This window comes from Scyliorhinus torazame, chromosome 16, assembly GCF_047496885.1.
Source record: "Scyliorhinus torazame isolate Kashiwa2021f chromosome 16, sScyTor2.1, whole genome shotgun sequence".
NCBI classification, from domain to species: Eukaryota; Metazoa; Chordata; class Chondrichthyes; order Carcharhiniformes; family Scyliorhinidae; genus Scyliorhinus; species Scyliorhinus torazame.
Window position 1 is genome coordinate 4,929,022 of NC_092722.1, and position 23,978 is coordinate 4,952,999.

The following is a 23,978-nucleotide window of genomic DNA, read 5'->3' on the forward strand; positions in this document are numbered from 1 at the left end:
ATTCTTGCCTCATTCGGAACATATTTCAATCAGACGTAGACATTTTCTGTCGCCTGTTTGGGACAGGGCACCAATCACCCAAAATGGGAGATTTAACCGATGGTGGGGGTTTCATGGATTTAACCTGGATTCAATTTGGGAATTTCAGATTATGCTGTCACCTGATGCCAGGAATACCGCGTGGATTTCATTTGATGGACGGAAGCGACAAGAGATCTGCCATGGCGACAGGTAATCAGGGAATAGGGGTCACCAGGTGCACATAGCGACAGCCGTTCTGAACATAGAATATAGAACAGTACAGCACAGAACAGGCCCTTCGGCCCTCGATGTTGTGCCGAGCATTGCCAAAACCAAGATCAAGCTATCTCACTGCCTGTCATTCTGGTGTGCTCCATGAGCCTATCCAATAACCGCTTGAAAGTTCCTAAAGTGTCCGACTCCACTATCACAGCAGGCAGTCCATTCCACACCCAAACCACTCTGAGTAAAGAACCTACCTCGGACATCCCTCCTATATCTCCCACCCTGAATCTTATAGTTATGCCCCCTTGTAACAGCTACATCCACCCGAGGAAATAGTCTCTGAACGCCCACTCTATCTATCCCCCTCATTATCTTATAAACCTCTATTAAGTCGCCTCTCATCCTCCTCCGCTCCAAAGAGAAAAGCCCCAGTTCCCTCAACCTTTCCTCATAAGACCTATCTTGCAAAACAGGCAGCATCCTGGTAAATCTCCTTTGCACCCTTTCCAATGCTTCCACATCCTTCCTACAATGAGGTGACCAGAACTGCACATAATACTCCAAATGTGGTCTCACCAGGGTCATGTATAGTTGCAGCATAACCCCGCGGCTCTTAAACTCAAGCCCCCTGTTAATAAACACTAACACGCTATAGGCCTTCTTCACGGCTCTATCCACTTGAGTGGCAACCTTCAGAGATCTGTGGACATGAACCCCAAGATCTCTCTGTTCCTCCACATTCCTCAGAACCCTGCCGTTGACCCTGTAATCCGCATTCAAATTTTTTCTACCAAATGAATCACCTCGCACTTATGAGGGTTAAACTCCATCTGCCATTTTTAGGCCCAGCTCTGCATCCTATCAATGCCTCTTTTCAGCCTACAACAGCCCTCCACCTCATCCACTACTCCACCAATCTTGGTGTCATCAGCAAATTTACTGACCCACCCTTCAGCTCCCTCCTCCAAGTCATTGATAAAAATCATAAATAGCAGAGGACCCAGCATGTACCCTGTGGTACACCGCTGGTAACTGGTCTCCAGTCTGAAAATTTTCCATCCACCACCACCCTCTGTCTTCTATGTGATAGCCAGTTACTTATCCAATTGGCCAAATTTCCCTCTATCCCACACCTCCTTACTTTCTTCATGAGCCGACCATGGGGAACCTTATCAAACGCCTTACTAAAATCCATGTATACGACATCAACTGCTCTACCTTCATCTACACACTTAGTTACCTCCTCAAAGAATTCAATCAAATTTGTGAGGCAAGACCTACCCTTCACGAATCTGTGTTGACTATCCCGGATTAAGCTGCATCTTTCCAAATGGTCATAAATCCTTTCCTTCAGGACCTTTTCCGTTATCTTCCTGACCACCGAAGTAAGACTAACTGGCCTATAATTACCAGGGTCATTCCTATTCACTTTCTTGAACAGAGGAACAACATTCGCCACTCTCCAGTCCTCTGGCACTATCCCCGTGGACAGCGAGGACCCAACGATCAAAGCCAAAGGCTCTGCAATCTCATCCCTTGCCTCCCAAAGAATCCTTGGGTATATCCCATCTGGCCCAGGGGACTTGTCGACCTTGAGGTTTTTCAAAATTGCTAATACATCCTTCCTCAGAACATCCACTTCCTCCAGCCTACCCGCCTGTATCACACTCTCATCCTCAAAAACATGGCCCCTCTCCTTTGTGAACACTGAAGAAAAGTATTCATTCAACGCCTCTCCTATTTCTTCTGACTCCATGCACAAGTTCCCACTACGGTCCTTGACCGGCCCTACCCTCACCCTGGTCATTCTTTTATTTCTCATGAGTAAAAAGCCTTGGGGATTTCCTTGATCCGACCCGCCAAGGACTTCTCATGCCCCCTCCTATCTCTCCTAAGCTCTTTTTTCAGCTCATTCCTTGCTACCTTGTAACCCTCAAGCGACCCTACTGAACCTTGTTTTCTCATCCTTACAAACGCTTCCTTTTTCCTCTTGACAAGACATTCAACCTCTTTTGTGAAGCATGGTTCCCTCACATGGCCATTTCCTCCCTGCCTGACAGGGACATACCTATCAAGGACACGCAGTATTTGTTCCTTGAACAAGCTCCACTTTTCATTTGTGCCTTTCCCTGACAGTTTCTGTTCCCATCTTATGCTCCCTAATTCTTGCCTAATCGCATCATAATTACCCTTCCCCCAATTATAAACCTTGCCCTGCCGTATGGCCCTATCCCCCTCCATTGCAATAGTGGTCACTATCTCCAAAGTGCTCTCCCACAAACAAATCTAACACTTGGCCCGGTTCATTACCCAGTACCAAATCCAATGTGGCTCCACCTCTTGTTGGCCTATCCACATATTGTGTCAGGAAACCCTCCTGCACACACTGTACAAAAACTGCCCCATCCGAACTGTTCGACCTATAGAGGTTCCAATCAATATTTGGAAAGTTAAAGTCACCCATGACAACTACCCTGAGACCTCCACACCTATCCATAATCTGTTTTGCAATTTCTTCCTCCACATCTCTATTACTATTTGGGGGCCTATAGAAAACTCCTAACAACGTGACCGCTCCTTTCCAATTTCTAACTTCGGCCCATATTACCTCAGTAGGCCGATCCCCTTCAAACTGCCTTTCTGCAGCCGTTAAACTATACTTGATTAACAATGCTACTCCTCCACCTCTTTTACCACCTTCCCTACTCTTACGGAAACATTTATACCCCGGAACTTCCAACAACCATTCCTGTCCCTGTTCTAACCGTGTCTCCGTAATGGCCAAAACATCGTAGTCCCAAGTACCAATCCACGCTCCAAATTCACCTTCCTTATTCCGGATGCTCCTTGCATTGAAGTAGACACACTTCAACCCACCTTTCTGTCTGCCGGTACACTCCTGCGACCTTGATGCCCTCCTCAGTACCTCACTACTCTCAACACTGGCTTCTGGAACACAGCTCGTTTTCCCAGCCCCCTGACAGATTCGTTTAAACCCCCCCCCCCCCCCCCCCCCCCCCCCCCCCCCCCCCCGAAGAGCCGTAGCAAATTTAGGCAAAACATCCTTACATTACCCTGATGAGGTTAAAAGACGCTTTTTAACTGGTCTGGTATTGGAGCATGTAAACGTGAATTGAAATAATATTCTGACTGAAGGAACCTGTGAAATTCGCAAATGACATTGCTCCAGTTTTGTATTTTGCAAAAAGTTTAGCAAAAATTTGTATTAAGAAATTTGGTTCCATCAGGTTTTGCAGTCTTCTCCAAATTGACCAATTTTAAATAAATAAAATCTCTTGTGTTTCCCCCAGCTTCCTCCACAGTTATTTGTTGTTTATAAGCTGCAGATCCTCCTATATTTGCACAGTGGTTAGATCTGGCATCAGTGGGAGCTGCTATCAGTTACACACACTATGCATTATCGAAGCAGCATATTGATAGCACTGATAGCTCATGGTGACGGCAGCCAAACTAGATTGTGTAAGTGGAGTAAGATAGTGGAGAGAGGGATGGTGAAGTAGAGTGATGTAAGCTACTGTTGGGATGATATGTGAGAGAGGTTTGCACTTACATTAACTTTTTTTTTTAAATAGAATTAACATTACTACCTCCTGCTATCCAGTCCCATCGATATGCTTCAGGGACCCGGTGAATGATTGGTTCGATAGTCTGGCCGAATGCTTACACTGGAATGTGAGAAAAAAGCAAAGTCACCTGACGGATGTGGAGGACTACTGAGAACGGATTGGCACCTTAAGGCACTGCGTCCTGCCTGTAAAACCCATCTTTAATGATTCTTTAAACCTGCAACATTGCAAAGAGCATTCCTACAAAGCTCAAGAATCTGTTTTGCCTGCATCTCTTGACAGGCTTCTTCACTCCCTCCCACACTAATTGTTAAACGTTGAGCTTTTAACAGCTGGTACAGATTTGCTAAAGTCATGATGAGTCAAATGTTTGAAAGTACCAAATACGGACAATAGCTCAGGAGGGAGCATATCGATAAAGTTGCAGCATTTGGTGCTCTAATGTCTTAAAGAACTGCAGTCATATCTATCAAACGTATATTTCTCATCAAAAGGCTTGAAAGAAATATTTACGAAGGACACAAGTAGGTTGCCTGCTTTTCCAGTCGTTCCAACCGATTCTGTGCTTTACGTAATGCACTAAAATATGGATTTATTCCTGAAACAGGTTTCAATCGGAGCTGAGGCAGCAGCACTTGGCGAGATACCCCCTCTGCCTCATCCAGACAAGCTCATACCCGGCGAAAGTCTGGTCAAACGTTCTCTACAAACTCTACTTTTCTCCTGCTGCTGCACCAGTTAGCCTCCTCTTTTTCTATCCGTGTTTTTTTTACGATTTAAAGTGATGTTTTTTATAAAATATGTAACAGTGAACCTGTGATCTGACACCACTTCCACGGTGCGTGTGCGCGCGCCGGGGGCTTTACTGAGTCAGCACAGGTTTTGTGGTCAGTTTTGCTTCCGATCTGAAATTATTCCTGACTCTGTAAAACTCTGTCAGCACAGCCTGTTCATTATCACTTAAACAAGTCATTTCTCTTGAATGTCAGAAGTGATGAAATACATAATATATTCTTTGAGAATTTAAGATATAATGTGAATATTTGCTTTATTAAAAAAAAACTTAAATCTTGTAAAGTTTTAAGAAACCAATCGAACAAAAGTAACGTCAATTATGTAAGGGGTAAAGGATAAATTGTTGCCTCTCACGCACGTCTCCATTTGCTTCTGCTGCTTTTAGTATTTATTGGTGAAAAGCTCCCAAGTTGCTGCTTGTGAGGCATTCTGGCTGTTTGTCCCCTGTTCTTTCTGGTATTGAGATCTGAATGTGTCGTAAGGTAGTCGTCTCCTGTTGATCAGAGTTGCAGATCTCACGACCTTGAGTCAGGAGCAGTTGATCGGTGAAATTGATTACCCATTCTCTCTAGGCCCAGAGGAACTTGATTTTAAAATATTGCTACACATTAAATTGCATGCTCCCCACGATATGGTTTCTTTGTGCATTACTTAAAGAAGAAAATGCGCGCACACACACACTGGGCAAGCATTTCCAGCACTTAAGAAAGAGATAGCAGCTGCTTTATTGTAACACTGTGTGTGTGTGTGTGTGTGTGTGTGTTGGCCATACTGGCGGGAAGGCTGTGCGACTGCTGGCTGACCAGATTGATTGTATCAAAGCGAGAGTTGCACCCTGAAGATTTGCCTGAAAGTAGAGACAAATGCACTGACCAATCCAGTCGTAGTTGGCCTCATTACTAACTACTCAAGCCCATATCTACAATAGTTGCTAAAGAAAATGTAGAATCTTCCATTTCAGGGGTTTCTCTGGTGGGTGTATTCTGGTGGTTAAATTCAGTGTCACCTCTGTGAGGTGCCAAATGCTTTTATTCCACCATTGAGGATTCTCCCAATCAACCTCCAATTTTACAAAATGTAATAGAATTAAATGATAAATGGGAATCTGCAATAATTTTGGATATTAACGGACTCGAGTTCTGAAGCTGACCTTAATGTGCTCAAATCATAAAAATCATAGAATTGTACTGTCAGTTCTCAGTAAATGCACATCTTTTCGATCATTACCTAGTGGCGAGTATGCATATATAATGTGATGAGGTGCTGCTTTAATTTCCGTTTGCTTTCTGTGTTCACGGCAATAACTTAAATTCAGAGTAATTAAAGATTTTAATTGTGAATTAAACTGGTTTATCTGTCGGTTTTCAACAAATTCCAGACAATGCTGTGTGAAAGCTGTAATATGTACAGGGATTAACTGTCACTGGGTTGCGTTCTGGAAGATGCTTTGGAAGCTCTGTTTGTTCAGGCAGTTTAATTAACATTGCAGGCGTTATTCAGTTTTGAACAGGGAGCTTGTTTATTGTTTAACCGGAATCGTGTCCTCACAGTTTAGCTGGTCCAGAATATTCCAAATTGAGTTCAGAATGGTGGCCTGCATCGGAACTACACATTTAGTAAGATAAATCCAGTGCATTTTGAATGCTTTGACCTTCCATAGATGCATTTTAGTTGATAATGTAGGAACGTTCAAATTATTTTATTTTAAGCAGTGTCCCGAAGGAGGCAAATTATAAGTGGGCAGATAAACATACCTTGCTGACATATCGGGCATTACATTGGGCCCCACTCTGATCATGAAAATTCATACTGGGTTCAGTCACTCAAGTGCCAACACCAAATCAGCATCCGCCTACCAGAAAGACTTTCATTACTACAGCACCTTGCATGATCTTAGAACGTTGTTTCAAAGTGCTTTGCACTCAGTGAAGTACTTGAGTCACTGTTACAATGTACAAAATTTGTTATGGTGAGCACCATTACTCAGCACTGAGGGATGGGTTAGCATTTCAGCCTGATTCTGTCCCCCACAATTTCCATCTCCACGCACTTTCACTGGGTAACTGTCGGAAGCAGAGGTTTTTGTTCTACAATCTTTCATTCTGTAGCTTACGAACACAGAACAATCTTTGCACCCTGTTCTAGTTGCACTGGGTGAGATCGATTCACTGAGTTGAGGCTGACATCCCCCAGTTGGCTGGGAAGAGCAGCACATGACGAACCTCCATTGAGGTGTGCATCAGAAGTGGGGCTGGTCTTGCATTCGTGATCCTTCTCAAACGCAGACTGCAGCCAGCCTTGGAGAGAAATATTTCATAACTCTACCTTTTTTAAAAAAAAAACATTTCCCAATTTCAGTAATTGTCTGGATGTTTATTGCTTGTATAAACCAAATGCACTTTAGGAAAATACCTGACGATATGTTCCAATTTTGAAGAAACCTATTTTTAATTTGCAAAGTCCAGACACACTGAGATTGTCATTATTGTTAATAACATTGGGATTTCTTGTCTCTATTAATGACCAATAAAAGAAGAGAAAACTGGAAATGCACGGCTTTGTTGAGTAGTCTCTAAAGAGACTGGTTAATCGTTTACCTGTAGCTGTTCAGGGGAGATGGTGGTGTAGTGGTAATGTCACAGGACTCGTAATCCAGAGGCCCAGGCTAATGTTATCAATAGAATCCCTACAGTGAGAAGGAGGCCATTCGGCCCATTGAGTCTGCACCGACCCTCCAAAAAAGCACCCTACCTAGGCCCAACCCCATTTCCTGTACTGTGCATTTACAGAGGGTGTATCACCAGAACTGCATAGTTTCAAAATGATGTACACTGTGCATATTTATGTGAAATGAACTTTACATGGGAAGTATTCTGTATAAGTGAATGCCAAAGGCAAATTGAGTTGGATAGCTGTTCTTTAAAATGGCACAAACACAGGTTTACATAGACATCACTGGTTACACACTGTTTTATTGCTGCAATCAAAGTTTTCCATCAAGGCAAATTTATAGCAGTGATCACCACAAAGATAAATGCATTTATTTTAGCGCTAATCATGTTTTTTCTTCACTGTGGGTTGCAGTGATTTTATTTTTGAGAAAATGTCTTGATTGCTCCCCTGGTTTGGGGCAGTGGAGTGAACTAATCTAATCCCTGCCTGGTGTAGTATAGGGAAGGGGCCATGGACGGTCATGTGTTTAGTCCTGAATCTTTACTGCATCAGGAACTCGCTAATATGGGCTAAAGCAGCTTATCTGTGCACCAGCCTCGTCTGAATGTCGGATCCTCCCAATCCAAAAACTAGAATCTGTCTCATTCTTGCAATGCTGCATGCACTTTCCTCCCATCTTAAGCCATGAAAACTGGTGTGTGTTTGTACGCGTGCTATTAACCCATCCAGTCTTGACAAGGTTGCAATATATCTTCACTCTTGCACTTTCATGCATTCCTTGTTATATTCGAATGCAACCTGCAGTGTGTCTTGACAAAAAGATTTTCTTAACTTCCAAAGGTTTGCTGGTTGAATCTTCTTTAATCTTGTACTGTTGAGTCATAATTTATTGAGAAGTTCTATATGTTATTAATCAAACTTCTTGGCTGCCTTGGGTGGAATGCCGGTAATGTTACCCACTTGAACTTCTGAACTTGTAATATTTCCTGGTGAATTTCCTGGTGAACTGCAGACGAATGTCTCTTGTGGATTAAATTTCTGCTTAAACAGTAAAACTGAATTAAAGTTCCAAGTAAATTATCATTTTTATGAAGGATGAGTACATCTTGACTGGCTGTTGACTATTTTTCCAGACTCCCTTAAATCTACACACTATTTTATTAAATTCCTAACCGGCTCCACTTATTTTCTTTACACGAGTACGAAACGCAGTGAGTTGTTGCCTCATAATTGTAAGCTCAGTACAGACTTCGCTCAATAACATCAGAATATTTAACAGGAGCCCTTGTGGACTTGGAAGTGTTTGAAATAGTGTGTAAAAAAAAAAAAAAAAAACTACACAGTAAAACCAACTGCCTCTTGTAAATATGTCATTAACTGCGCAAATTTTATGACATCGAAATTTCTACTTAAATGTAAATATCTCTGTGATTTTTGCTGACTGTAATTTTAATGTCCTTTAATCTTCAATTGTTCTTGGACTTTTGTTTCATTTGATTGCGTTTTGCGAATTGTAACCTATTTATAGCAACTTAAGTTCTTTTTGAAAACCAGTTTGAAAAATCCCAGTGTTTCTGAAGTTTCCTTTCTCTGTATTTTTACTCTATTTCTGGATTTTTTTAGAAAACTGACGGAGTTGTAGAAGCTGTACTTAAAAAGGTTCAGACGTTGAACCGTAAATTACCAGCAAATTGAACGTGTGGTTTCTGAATTGTAACTGGGATCATAATGTTTTCTGTTTATAAAACTTGATATTTGTTGAACATTAGTAAAGTTGTTATCTGTAAGACACTCTTTTTCAAATCTTTTACTAAATAAATTAACCTGAGTTTTATATATTAAGGCTTCTGTTGGTTTCTGTTTTGTTCATGCTGCTGATTTCACATGGTTTTCAATGTTAACCAGACACAGGTTATGGTTACTAACGCTAATGGACATATTCCAGAGGTTTAAACACATCATCTCAGCCTTTAACTGCCCCCATCCAGTTAAAAACAAAAAGCCTTTTGTCCATCTCCAAGATTTTTAGACCTAATAAATGAAAATATTCAATTAAGTTGAACAATCTCTTTGATACTTTTGTTCCGAAGAACGCTGATGTTAAATGTGAAGTATGTGTCCACTTCCTTATCTCTCCACTTTGAAGTTACCACCTCTATAGTGCCATTGTTTTCTCTAATCACAATGTAAAATACTTATTTTCCACTGATAAGCGAATTTGCATCTCCTCATTTCTCCAGACGTCTGCTTCTAATCAACTCTGTTTTGCTTCATTTTTTTCTTTTGTTTAGTCTTAATTTTCCCCCCTTCTTAACATGTTCCCCCTTTTTAAAAATGAAAGGTTTTAATTTGAAAGACAATTTCATTTCTCAGCAATTTATCAGTTCTACCGCATCAGTTATTAGAAAGATTTCAAAAGCATGCGTTAACATAAAATATACCCGAGTATTTACACCCAATGTTCCCAAAATTCTCTTGTACACTCAATATAAAGCATCCCTAATGACGTTTTCTGACCCAGACCGCATAGAAAACTCCATGGAAGTAACCTGGTGTTCTGCTCTTGAAAGTTCTCCAGAAAAGTTTGGGGAATTATGGTTATCCGTTGGATTACGGTCATCATAAATCTCAATGTATCAATGCCAGCACCAAACTTTCAATTGGAGAAATACTTCTGTTGGTGACGATTTAATTTCCTTGAGAAATACCCCACAGGCATTTCAAGTCCAAGTTCTTCATCTTGCAACAGCACAATGCCCACATCAATATCACTAGCATCCACAGTCAGTTTAAGCTGTTTTGTCATAATTGGGTGCAGCTAACACTGGCTTTGATGCCAAAATACTGGAATGCAGTTTGACAGTCCTCTATCCAGTTCAATTTCTTGTTGTTCAAAGATTCTGTCAGTGATGCTATCACATTGCTAACGTTTGACATGAACTTGCAATAAAATCCACTCATTCCCAGAAACCATAACCTTGTAGGATCTGGAAAATCCCAAATGGCCTGTATTTTCTCATCTCCTGGGGCCATTTGACCATGTCCCATGGCATGTCCTAAATTATGGGATTTCAGCTTTAGCAATTCGCTTTTTGCAAAATTCACGACCAGATTAGCCTATTTTATACGTTCAAATAGAAGTGTTGTAGATGTTCTTCCCAACTTTAACTAAGAACAACTAAATCATCCAGGTAGACTGCACAGTGACTTAGTCCTTGAATATCTAAGTTGAAGGTCTCTGAAATGTTGCGGGTGCGTTCTTCATCTCGAACAGCAGAACTTTAAATTGAAAAATCCACTTGGCAACACGAATGCTGAGATTTCCTTCGCTCTCTCAGGCAAAAGGGTGCTTGCCAATAGTCCTTTAGCAAGTCTATTTTTGTGATAAATGTAGATTGCACAACTTTTCAATGCAATCCTTCAACTGTGATATCAGAAATGAATCCCTCCCAGTGATGCCATTCACTTTCCTCTGGTCCACACAAAGTCATTGTGTTCCGTCCGACTTTGGCACCATTACGATAGGGGAGCGCCAATCACTAGAACTAATTAATGTCATTTTGGCGCATATATTCCAAGTCCTTCCGTACTTGTGATCATTTTGCTGGATTTAACCTATATGGATGTTGCTTTATGGGAACTGTTGCCCCCACATGTACATCATTCATCATTATCGCCATTCTACCTAGTTATTCCCATAAATACATTTATAAGACTGCAGTAACTTCCAATTCACCTCTTATCAGATACCTAACTAGTTGTGTAAATTTTTTCAGCACTTTGTGTTGTACCTGTAAAATCTCAACTACTTTGACCAGTGGATTAGTCAAACATTTTACCCAGGTCCCTTATTTGTGAGATGAACAAAGGGCAAAACAGGTTCACGGTTTAACGCAATTTTATTCACAATTCTCTCGCTCACACAAAATATAACTCCGATTCACAGCTGAGCTCTAGTGATTACCCGCACTTAGTGAAGGATACTGGCCAGGCTTTGATCACTCGATGTGGATGTCTTCTCTGGGCTGCGAAATCCAGGGTCCCTTCTTGCAATGGTTGTGCCTGGGGAACTCCCAGGTTATCACTGAAGATCTGTTCCGATATTTGTTCCTTTTGTACTGCTCTGCTAGCATTGAGTCATAGGTATGCGCCCACAATTGGCCATTGTCCTATCCAGGGTGATTCAATCACGACCCATTGCCCTCAGAAACACCCTCATCTGACCAACTAACTGCCCATTGTGGAGTCTGATGGCTTCCAATGTCTGGTCCTTCATCCTGCTGTAAAGTTGATCACCTGTGCCTGGAAATTTGTTACATATTCATTGCAAGGTCTTGTTCTTTTGTGTAAATGCAAGTGGGTAATCAGAATGTTCATGTAGCAATAACGGGTTTGTGCGTTCAGTTGAGTGCTCTTGCAGATGGCCAGCATCAATTCAGCCGGGGCTTTGTGTGGAAGTTTCTGTTCCTGGCCTATGTGTCTTCTCGGCCTGTTTCCAGCACCACATTCCTCATTATTCAAATGAATTAGGCGGACGTCACTGTCAGAATTGAACCCTTCTTCCTGCTTCATAACTGTCAAGACCTCATGCCTCAAGACCTCTATCCCAATACCCCTTGAGCATGTTAATGCGGCACTCTGAGATTTTTGTCAGGTGTGCATACCAAATCATTTACTTTGCTCAGTTTTCTTTCAATTTGATGCGATCCACTAAATCTAGCTTTTAATGGTTAGCCCAACAATAGCGGTAATAGCATGAGTACTTTCTCTTCAAAACGTGCTTTCCTAGCAGTCATGACTTTCATTCGCTGCTAGACTGTCTTTAAGTGCTTCCTTGCCACTTCGCCAGCCCCAATCAGCCTTTCCCTGAAACCGATATGTAGTCTCTGACTTCTTATTTAATAACTTTTCTTGGATTCTTTTCAGGGGTCCTCTGCCTTCATGTCCATAGACCAATTCAAAAGGACTAAATCTGGTAGAATCATTCGGTGCATCCTTAATGGCAAATAAGAAAAATGGAATCCCTTTGTCCCAATCATGAAGATAATCTTGACACTTCGCTCTCACATTGTTTTCAAAGTTTGATGCAACCTTTTCAATGCTCCCTGTGACTCTGACGCTCCCTGTGACTCTGACGCTCCCTGTGACTCTGACGCTCCCTGTGACTCTGACGCTCCCTGTGACTCTGGCGCTCCCTGTGACTCTGGCGCTCCCTGTGACTCTGACGCTCCCTGTGACTCTGGCGCTCCCTGTGACTCTGAATGATACGCCAAAGGTTTATACATTTTATTTCCAGGCTATTTATGACCTCTTTAAATAACATGGCATTTGACCCTTGATCTGATTGTATCTCTTTTGGTAGGCCATATCTCGTAAAGAACTTGGTTAATTCCTCTACCACTTCATCACTGTAACGGTTCTTAATGGTACAGTATAAGGAAATGTAGTGGATAAATACATAATAGCTAGCAAGTATTGAACTCCACTTGGTGTTTTCGACAAAGGCCCTATACAAAGAACAAAGAAATGTACAGCACAGGCCCTTCGGCCCTCCAAGCCCGTGCCGACCATGCTGCCCGATTAAACTACAATCTTCTACACTTCCTGGGTCCATATCCCTCTATTCTCATCCTATTCATGTATTTGTCAAGATGCCCCTTAAATGTCACTATCGTCCCTGCTTCCACCACCTCCTCCGGTAGCGAGTTCCAGGCACCCACTACCCTCTTGTGTAAAAAAAAAAAAAAAAAAAAAAAAAAACTTGCCTTGTACATCTCCTCTAAACCTTGCCCCTCACACCTTAAACCTATGCCCCCTAGTAATTGACCCCTCTACCCTGGGAAAAAGCCTCCGACTATCCACTCTGTCTATGCCCCTCATAATTTTGTAGACCTCTATCAGGTCACCCCTCAACCTCCGTCGTTCCAGTGAGAACAAACCAAGTTTATTCAACCGCTCCTCATAGCTAATGCCCTCCATACCAGGCAACATGCTGGTAAATCTCTTCTGCACCCTCTCTAAAGCCTCCACATCCTTCTGGTAGTGTGGCGACCAGAATTGAGCACTATACTCCAAGTGTGGCCAAACTAAGGTTCTATACAGCTGTAACATGACTTGCCAATTCTTAAATCAATGCCCCGGCCAATGAAGGCAAGCATGCCGTATGCCGCCTTGACTACCTTCTCCACCTGTGTTGCCCCTTTCAGTGACCTGTGGACCTGTACACCTAGATCTCTCTGACTTTCAATACACTTGAGAGTTCTACCATTCACTGTATATTCCCTACCTGCATTAGACCTTCCAAAATGCATTACCTCACATTTGTCCGGATTAAACTCCATCTGCCATCTCTCCGCCCAAGTCTCCAAATGATCTAAATCCTGCTGTATCCTCTGACAGTCCTCAATGCTATCCGCAATTCCACCAACCTTTGTGTCGTTTGCAAACTTACTAATCAGTCCACTTACAGTTTCCTCCAAATCATTTATATATACTACAAACAGCAAAGGTCCCAGCACTGATCCCTGCGGAACACCACAAGTCACAGCCCTCCAATTAGAAAAGCATCCTTCCATTACTGCTACTCTGCCTTCTATGACCGAGCCAGTTCTGAATCCACCTTGCCAGCTCACCCCTGATCCTGTGTGACTTCACCTTTTGTACTAGTCTACCATGAGGGACCTTGTCAAAGGCCTTACTGAAGTCCATATAGACAACATCCACTGCCCTACCTGCATCAATCATCTTTGTGACCTCCTCGAAAAACTCTATCAAGTTAGTGAGACACAACCTCCCCTTCACAAAACCATGCTGCCTCTCACTAATACATCCATTTGCTTCCAAATGGGAGTAGATCCTGTCTCGAAGAATTCTCTCCAGTAATTTCCCTACCACTGAAGTAAGGCTCACCGGCCTGTAGTTCCCTGGATTATCCTTGCTACCCTTCTTAAACAGAGGAACAACATTGGCTATTCTCCAGTCCTCCGGGACATCACCTGAAGACAGTGAGGATCCAAAGATTTCTGTCAAGGCTTCAGCAATTTCCCCTCCAGCCTCCTTCAGTATTCTGGGGTAGACCCCATCAGGCACTGGGGACTTATCTACCTTAATATTTTTCAAGACGCCCAACGCCTCGTCTTTTTGGATCTCAATGTGACCCAGGCTATCTACACCCCCTTCTCCAGACTCAACATCTAATAATTCCTTCTTTTTGATGAATACTGATGCAAAGTATTCATTTAGTACCTCGCCCATTTCCTCTGGCTCCACACATAGATTCCCTTGCCTATCCTTCAGTGGGCCAACCCTTTCCCTGGCTACCCTCTTGCTTTTTATGTACATGTAAAAAGCCTTGGGATCTTCCTTAACCCTATTTGCAAATGACTTTTCGTGACCCCCTTCTAGCCCTCCTGACTCCTTGCTTCAGTTCCTTCCTACTTTCCTTATATTCCACGCAGGCTTCGTCTGCTCCCAGCCTTTTAGCCCTGACAAATGCCTCCTTTTTCTTTTTGACGAGGCCTACAGTATCTCTCGTTATCCAAGGTTCCTGAAAATTGCCGTATTTATCCTTCTTCCTCACAGGAACATGCCAGTCCTGAATTCCTTTCAACTGACACTTGAAAGCCTCCCACATGTCAGATGTTGATTTGCCCTCAAACATCCCCCCCCAATCTTGGTTCTTCAGTTCCTGTCTAATATTGTTATAATTAGCCTTCCCCCAATTTAGCACATTCACCCTAGGACCACTCTTATCCTTGTCCACCAGCACTTTAAAACTTACTGAATTGTGGTCACTGTTCCCGAAATGCTACCCTACTGAAACTTCTACCACCTGGCCGGGCTCATTCCGCAATACCAGGTCCAGTACAGCCCCTTCCCTAGTTGGACTGTCTACATATTGTTTTAAGAAGCCCTCCTGGATGCTCCTTACAAACTCTGCCCCGTCTAAGCCCCGGCACTAAGTGAGTCCCAGTCAATATTGGGGAAGTTGAAGTCTCCCATCACAACAACCCTGTTGATTTTATTCTTTTCCAAAATCTGTCAACCTATCTGCTCCTCTATCTCCCGCTGGCTGTTGGGAGGCCTGTAGTAAACCCCCAACGTTGTGACTGCACCCTTTTTATTCCTGATCTCTACCCATATAGCCTCACTGCCCTCTGAGGTGTCCTCCCGCAGTACAGCTGTGATATTCTCCCTAACCAGTAGCGCAACTCCGCCACCCCTTTTACATCTCCCTCTATCCTGCCTGAAACATCTAAATCCTGGAACGTTTAGCTGCCAATCCTGCCCTTCCCTCAACCAGGTCTCTGTAATGGCAACAACATCATAGTTCCAAGTAGTAATCCAAGCTCTAAGTTCATCTGCCTTACCCGTAATGCTCCTTGCATTAAAACATATGCACTTCAGGCCACCAGACCCGCTGTGTTCAGCAACTTCACCCTGTCTGCTCTGCCTCAGAGCCCCACTGTCCCTATTCCCTAGTTCTCCCTCAATGCTCTCACCTTCTGACCTATTGCTCCCGTGCCCACCCCCCTGCCATACTAGTTTAAACCCTCCCGTGTGACACTAGCAAACCTTGCGGCCAGGATATTTATGCCTCTCCGGTTTAGATGCAACCCGTCCTTATATAGGTCACCCCTGCCTTGGAAGTGGTCCAGATAACGGAAACCCTCCCTCCTACACCAGCTGTTTAGCCACGTGTTTAGCTGCTCTATCTTCCTATTTCTAGCCTCACTGGCACGTGGCACAGTGAGTAATCCCGAGATTACAACCCTAGAGGTCCTGTCTTTTAACTTTCTGCCTAGCTCCCTGAACTCCTGCTGCAGGACCTCATGCCCCTTCCTGCCTATGTCGTTAGTACCAATATGTACAACGACCTCTGCCTGCTTGCCCTCCCCCTTCAGGATGCCCTCTACCTGTTCGGAGACATTCTGGACCCTGGCACCAGGGAGGCAACATACCATCCTGGAGTCTCTTTCACGTCCACAGAAGCGCCTATCTGTGCCCCTGACTATAGAGTCCCCTATGACTATTGCTCTTCTGCGCTTTGACCCTCCCTTCTGAACATCAGAGCCAGCCGTGGTGCCACTGCTCTGGCTGCTGCTGTTTTCCCCTGATAGGCTATCCGCCCCGACAGTATCCAAAGGGGTATACCTGTTCGAGAGGGGGACAACCACAGGGGATTCCTGCACTGACTGCCTGCCCTTTCTGATGGTCGCCCATTTCTCTGCCTGCACGTTGGGTGTGACCACATTTATATAACTGCTATCTATGACGCTTTCCACCACCTGCATGCTCCTAAGTGCATCCAACTGCCGCTCCAATCGAACCATGCGGTGTGTGAGGAGCTCCAGTTGGGTGCACATTTTGCAGATGAAGCCATCCGGGACGCTGGAAACCTCCCGGACCTGCCACATCTCACAGTCAGAGCACTGCACCCCTCTAACTGACATTGCGTCAATTAATTAGTAAATTAAATTAAAAAGTTAACAAGAAAGTTACTGTTAACTATATGTTTCCTAGCATTAGATTTCTACTATAAATGTGAAAGCTAAATACAGTACTCTCCGATCTCTGGCTTAGATACCCCTCAATTATAATTAAGTAATTATGTTTAATTAGTTTAGCAATGCTTAATTTTTTTAAATTTAGTGTAGATTCCCAACCAGCCAATCAAGTCACAGCTTTTCTGTGATGTCACTTCAGTGTCCCCCCCCCCCCACACACACACACACACACACACACACACACACACACACAATTTGAAAAGGTAATAAAAGTAAAAATGAGTAAAAATCACTTACCTTGTGAGGGTCTCAGATGTTCTCAGGTTCTCTCCCTGCAGATTAAAAGTTACAGGCCAGAAGAAAGAGAGAGAACAAAACAGTAGGAAAAAAGCACCTTCTCCCACTCTGCACCGAATTACCTCACTGCACCATAGAACATAGAAAATACAGCACAGAACAGGCCCTTTGGCCCACGATGTTGTGCCGAACCTTTGTCCTAGATTAATCATAGATTATCATTGAATTTACAGTGCAGAAGGAGGCCATTCGGCCCTTTGAGTCTGCACCGGCTCCTGGAAAGAGCACCCTACCCAAACTCAACACCTCCACCCAACACCAAGGGCAATTTTGGACATTAAGGGCAATTTATCATTGGCCAATTCACCTAACCTGCACATCTTTGGACTGTGGGAGGAAACCGGAGCACCCGGAGGAAACCCACGCAGACACGGGGAGGACACCAAGTTCCAAATTCCCCACTCTGGATGTGTCTCACTCAGGCTGTGTCTCTTTGACCTGCGCGACACTTACTGAGTGCGCTTTCTGTCTGTCTCTTATACAGACTTCTGGATGACTCACACGACTTAAACTTCAAAGAGAAGAATACGATGTGTACCTTTGTGCCCCTAAACAGGCCTCAGGTGACTGCCAGATAACTGCCTCTCAGCAATTAGGGTGGGGGCAGCTTCAGCCAATCAGACACTAATCTACACACTGCACTTTTAACTGAAAAACAGAATTAGATTTACCACTTACCTTTCCTGGTTACCTCACTGCACCAAATTACCAAGTTCCAAATTCCCCACTCTGGATATGTCTCACTCACTCAGGCTGTCTCTCTTTGACCTGCGCAATGCTTACTGAGTGCGCTTTTTGTCTGTTGATTAGAACTCCTGTTAAAGGTCCTTTTGAAAGCTGGAATAGGGTTTAAAGGTCCTGGCTTTATTGCAGCTTATGGTTTCTCTATTTCTTGATATGTTTGTCAATTTAACTACATTTTTATGTAATCCCGGCCGTAAAACTGTGTCCGTATCTTCGCTTGTGTTTTCTTTAATTCTAGATGCCATTTTCTCATTAATCAAATGACCTTTACAAAATAACATTCAGGAATATACTGAGCCTCCAATTCCAAGTAAGCGATTTGATAGATTTGTTATAATTTGGAATAATTAATCAATCTCTTTGAAATAAACATGTGGGCTTCTTTCCCTTTGTTCCACCTCCATTCAGCTTACTAAAGGTAGTGTCAAATAACCACCTCACTCTTCTCAACTTGTGTCTTAAGAGCACAGGATATGTGCCTGCGACCTTGTTACTACACCATAGTGGATGTGGGTTTTTTCTCGAATAATGTGAGGAACGAAGTACAGTCCACTGAGGAACAGTCCAGTCATTGTGTAAACAATAAATAAAGAATGTTTATTAACTTAAGACAAGAAGGACTAAAATACATTATGGCACTTTTTTTGAATAAATGTTTTTTATTGGGTTTTTGAACAAAGTATATTTACCATTTATGTACACAAAATAGAATACATATATATATATATATACACATAGAAGAGAATACATTATGACACTTAAGTATACTGATGACTATACACTTGATTTGAAGCTTCATTTGAAACTATCCCTTGGTCCCCAACTACCTGTGTTTACCTGAACTCTGAGACACTCCTTTTCCCAAACAACATTCAATCTTAAATGTCTTTGAGCTAAATAATTACCACACCCAGGTTAAGATGGCCACCCCTTCAGGTTTAGCGAAGGGGGAAGAATGGATTTTTCTGTCAGGAAATTATGGGCGCAAAATAAGTTGAAGTGTGTTTGGCGGGATGTCTCTCAGTGGCTGCAGCGCCGCGATTTACCCTGCTATTCAAGGACACTTGGCTGTTTTTCTGGGCCTCAGGGAGCTTCTTCCTGTCGAGGCAACACTCTAGTCGATTTCCAGAAACAGCTCCTTAAATATCAGCGTGCCATTTTGAACAGCTGGACCCCCCCCCCCTTCACACTCAACCTTGTCGAGGCTGCTGGAAACCCCCCTCTAATGAGTAAGGTCCCCTTCGCAGTGCCAACCTGGTACCCAGGTACTGCCAGCCTGACACCTTGGCAGGCTCACCTGGGCACCCTGGTCCACATTTGTGGAAAACTGGCTTGTTTGACCACCTGAGGTGACATCGCACATGGTCCTGTGCTAAGCGATGCCCTGGCGCGGTCTCGCACACACGGCCATTGACTCCTGACGCCGGGTGCATCCGGCATCTCGGTACTTAAATGAGCTTAATGACTCATTTAAATATTCGGATCTAGATCGCGGCTACAAGGGCGAGATCCAGATGGCGCTGGGTGAAGCAAGTCTGGGGATTCACGATTGTCCTGCTGCACAGGCCGATTTTGGCACGAGATTCACCCATTGCGCCCATCTCCATGTTGGGCGTAATGTGGGGGCTGAAACTATATCTGCAACTTGGTGCAGTTCAGATGCTGGCTGTCTCTCTGTCTTTTCTTTTAGTTCTATAATTAAACTATTTCTTTCTCTTTGATGTTATTCCCCCCATGGAGTTGGCTTTTGGCAGGCACCTGTCCATTTCCTTATCTATCCACCACCTCTACAGCCCCATTGTTTTCTCTAATCACAAATGTGAAATACTTCTTTTCCATTGAGCGACAAATTCCATCTCATCACTTCTCCAGAAGTCTGCTTCGATTCAACTCCCTTTGTTTGACTTTGTTATTTTTCTATCTTATTGTTCTCCCTTCTTCACAGTTTCCAAGATATTTTTCCTCCCAAGTTTCTCCCAGCAAAGTCCAGCTGATAAATCATTGGAGACTTCAGGGCAGCGTTGGAGGATTGGCAACCCTGCTTGCAATAATAAAGTGACTCTAATGCAATGAATGGCCGAAGATTCAGGAAGTGAACAGATCTTTGTAGCAGTTGAAGGACAAGAGTTGATCAAAGAGGAAGATTTTGAGAAGGCTTTTTAAGATTGGAAGAGGGATACCAAGGCAAGAGGAGAATTTTCAGAGCAGGCCTGAGACAGTTTGCCCCTCGCACTGACGATGAAGATTGGTGGCCGCGGGCAGGGTGTAGTGCACAGGGGACCAGAGTTCGATTCTAGATAGAGCCAGGAAGGGTGATGCTGGGAGAGATTTGTTATTCAGCACATTTGATAACCTCGTCCCAATTTCTTGCCTCTTCCCGATATTCCTTTCAATATCTTTGATGTGAAGGAGAGATGTAAATCGGTGAGAAAATGAACATTATTATGTGTAATTAAAAAATAGAGGAATAGACGCACCTAATAAATTGTGCTGATATATTTATTTTATGAAGTAAGTTACTTGCAACCTTGGTAAATGGCCTGAGCAAATGGCTTCCCACAGCTCATCTGAAAACTCACTGGTTTAACTCGAACTCTGAGGTTCAGTAAGTTCACGCCCGGTTCTGACAAAATAGAAATAAAATAACCAGTTCTCTTTTCTCATAGGAGTCGCAGGTGAACTGGAGACTTGTTCTGGGAGCATTTTTAAGAGGCATCATAGCTCTGAAGTCACGCTCAATTGCGGCATATTGACTATCTTTAGGGGGCAACAGAAAGCTACTAAAAAAGCTACTAAAACTATAAAGAAGAGTAAGATAGATTATGAGAGTAAACTTGCTCAGAATATAAAAACAGATAGTAAAAGTTTCTACAAATACATAAAACAAAAAAGTGTGGAAAAGGTAAATATTGGTCCTTTAGAGGATGAGAAAGGAGATTTAATAATGGGAGATGAGGAAATGGCTGAGGAACTGAACAGGCTTTTGGGTCGGTCTTCACAGTGGAAGACACAAATAACATGCCAGTGACTAATAGAAATGAGGCTATGACAGGTGAGGACCTTGAGAGGTTGTTATCACCAAGGAGGTAGTGATGGGCAAGCTAATGGGGCTGAAGGTAGACAAGTCTCCTGGACCTGATGGAATGCATCCCAGAGTGCTAAAAGAGATGGCTAGGGAAATTGCAAATGCACTAGTGATAATTTACCAAAATTCACTAGACTCTGGGGTGGTCCTGGCGGATTGGAAATTAGCAAACGTGACACCACTGTTTAAAAAAGGAGGTAGGCAGAAAGCGGGTAATTATAGGCCAGTGAGCTTAACTTCGGTAGCAGGGAAGATGCTGGAATCTATCATCAAGGAAGAAATAGCGAGGCATCTGGATGGAAATTGTCCCATTGGGCAGATGCAGCATGGGTTCATAAAGGGCAGGTCGTGCCTAACTAATTTAGTGGAATTTTTTGAGGACATTAACGGTGCAGTAGATAACGGGGAGCCAATGGATGTGGTATATCTGGATTTCCAGAAAGCCTTTGACAAGGTGCCACACAAAAGGTTGCTGCATAAGATAAAGATGCATGGCATTAAGGGGAAAGTAGTACCATGGATAGAGGATTGGTTAATTAATAGAAAGCAAAGAGTGGGATTAATGGGTGTTTCACTGGTTGGCAATCAGTAGCTAGTGGTGTCCCTCAGGGATCAGTGTTGGGCCCACAACTGTTCACAATTTACATAGATGATTTGGAGTTGGGGACCAAGGGCAATGTGTCCAAGTTTGCTGACGACACTAAGATAAGTGGTAAAGCAAAAAGTGCAGATGATACTGGAAGTCTGCAGAGGGATTTGGATAGGCTAAGTGAATGGGCTAGGGTCTGGCAGATGGAATACAATGTTGACAAATGTGAGGTTATCCATTTTAGTAGGAATAACAGCAAAAGAGATTATTATTTAAATGATAACATATTAAAACATGCTGCTGTGCAGAGAGACCTGGGTATGCTAGTGCATGAGTCGCAAAAAGTTGGTTTACAGGTGTAACAGGTGATTAAGAAGGCAAATGGAATTTTGTCCTTCATTGCTAGAGGGATGGAGTTTAAGACTAGGGAGGTTATGCTGCAATTGTATAAGGTGTTAGTGAGGCCACACCTGGAGTATTGTGTTCAGTTTTGGTCTCCTTACTTGAGAAAGGACGTACTGGCACTGGAGGGTGTGCAGAGGAGATTCACTAGGTTAATCCCAGAGCTGAAGGAGTTGGATTACGAGAAGAGGTTGAGTAGACTGGGACTGTACTCGTTGGAATTTAGAAGGATGCGGGGGGATCTTATAGAAACATATAAGATTATGAAGGGAATAGATAGGATAGATGCGAGCAGGTCATTACACAGGACCAGGTCTAGGACCGCTTGTTCCCTCGTAGGTTCCATTACATACTGTTCTAGGAAACTATCGCGGATACATTCTATAAACTCCTCCTCAAGGCTGCCTTGACCGACCTGGTTAAACCAATCGACATGTAGATTAAAATCCCCCATGATAACTGCTGTACCATTTCTACATGCATCTGTTATTTCTTTGTTTATTGCCTGCCCCACAGTTCTCCCCGTGTCTGCGTGGGTTTCCTCCAGGTGCTCCAGTTTCCTCCCACAAGCCCCGAAAGACATGCTATTCGGTAATTTGGTCATTCTTTTCTTTTTCTTTTTAAAATTATATTTTATTTCCAATTAAGGAGTAATTTAGCATAACCAATCCACCTAGCCTGCACATCTTTGGGTTGTGGGGGTGGGACCCACGCAGACATGGGGAGAATGTGCAAACTCCACACGGACAGTGACCCAGGGCCGGGATTCGAACCCGGGTCCTCAGCGCCTCAGTCCCAGTGCTATCCACTGCGCCACATGCCACCCAAAATTTGGGCATTCTTAATTCTCCATCTGTGTACCCGAACAGACGCCGGAATGTGGCGTATCGGGGATTTTCTCAATAACTTCATTGCGGTGTTAATGTTACTTGTGACAAAGATTATTTTAAAAGATTATTATTGTTACCTGATGTCTACCCATGGACTATAAGCTCTCGGTAATCTGCAATGTAGCTCCACTGATGAAGCAACTGGTTAAAGTTAGGCGAAACATACCGATCCAGAGTATTTCTGGTTCAATTTGGCCTTTGTTGACTTGTATGATCTTCAATAGGATAGCTCACAATTGAACATTGTTTTTTTAAAATTCTTTCATGGATGTGGACATCACTGGTTGGGCCAGAATTTATTACCCATCCCAAACTGCTCTTGGGAGGAGGCATTTCAGAGTCAGCCACACTTCTGAGGATCTGGAGTCACGTGTAAGCCAGACCAGATAGGGCTGGCACATTTTTTTTTAAAAGAACATTGGTGAACCAGGTGGGTTTTTAAAACAATCGTTTCATGGTTCTCATTAAATTTAAATTCCAACATCTTGTGACGGGGGTTCAAACCAGTGTCCTCAGAGCATCACCCTGGGTCACTCCACCACTGTCTCCCATGATAATGATGGGGGGGAGGTTTGAACATATCGGTTTAATTTTGTCAGACGCCAGTCTCGGCTGATGTCAGGGGAACCCCTCCTGCCTTTAGCTCAAAATAGCTTCAATCATCCTTGGCCTCAAATAATTTTGCAGTGCAGAGATCATTCAACCTACTGTGGCTCTATGAAAGAGCTATTAAATTAGTCCCATGCCCAGCCTGTTCCCCATTCCCATTTAAATGTTTGAAAAATGATGACTTTATAAATCTATAATGGGTTCGGCACGCACTGCCTCTTTCTGATTGGCTAATCCATGGCCTTGAAACCCCCCTTAAATTCATCTACAACACCGAGGGAGTTGTGTTCATTTTGTAATGGTTAAACTATGGTTTAATGGGGGTGGGGGGGGGGGGGGGGGTGGGGGGTGATGCTTTATCGCTTCTCATCACAAACCTACAAAGTTCCACAGTTGAAGATTTGGACTAATTCCAAGGGGCTGGTTTAGCACAGGGCTAAATAGCTGGCTTTTAAAGCAGACCCAGGCAGGCCAGCAGTGCGGGTTCAGTTCCTG

General features: G+C 43.3%; 1 protein-coding gene across 3 annotated transcripts in view; it reads left to right on the forward strand.

Moving 5' to 3' along the window:
* LOC140392539 (NAD kinase-like) overlaps nt 1–9,143 on the forward strand; it is a 116,367-nt gene extending 107,224 nt beyond the window's left edge. For all 3 annotated transcript variants that reach the window (XM_072477814.1, XM_072477816.1, XM_072477815.1), the window contains 2 exons: nt 149–231; nt 3,840–9,143. In XM_072477814.1, coding sequence (XP_072333915.1) covers nt 149–231; nt 3,840–3,984 — 228 coding nt within the window. In that variant the 3' untranslated portion in view covers nt 3,985–9,143. The remainder of the gene's footprint in view (nt 1–148; nt 232–3,839) is intronic.
* The last annotated feature ends 14,835 nt before the right edge of the window (nt 9,144–23,978 follow it).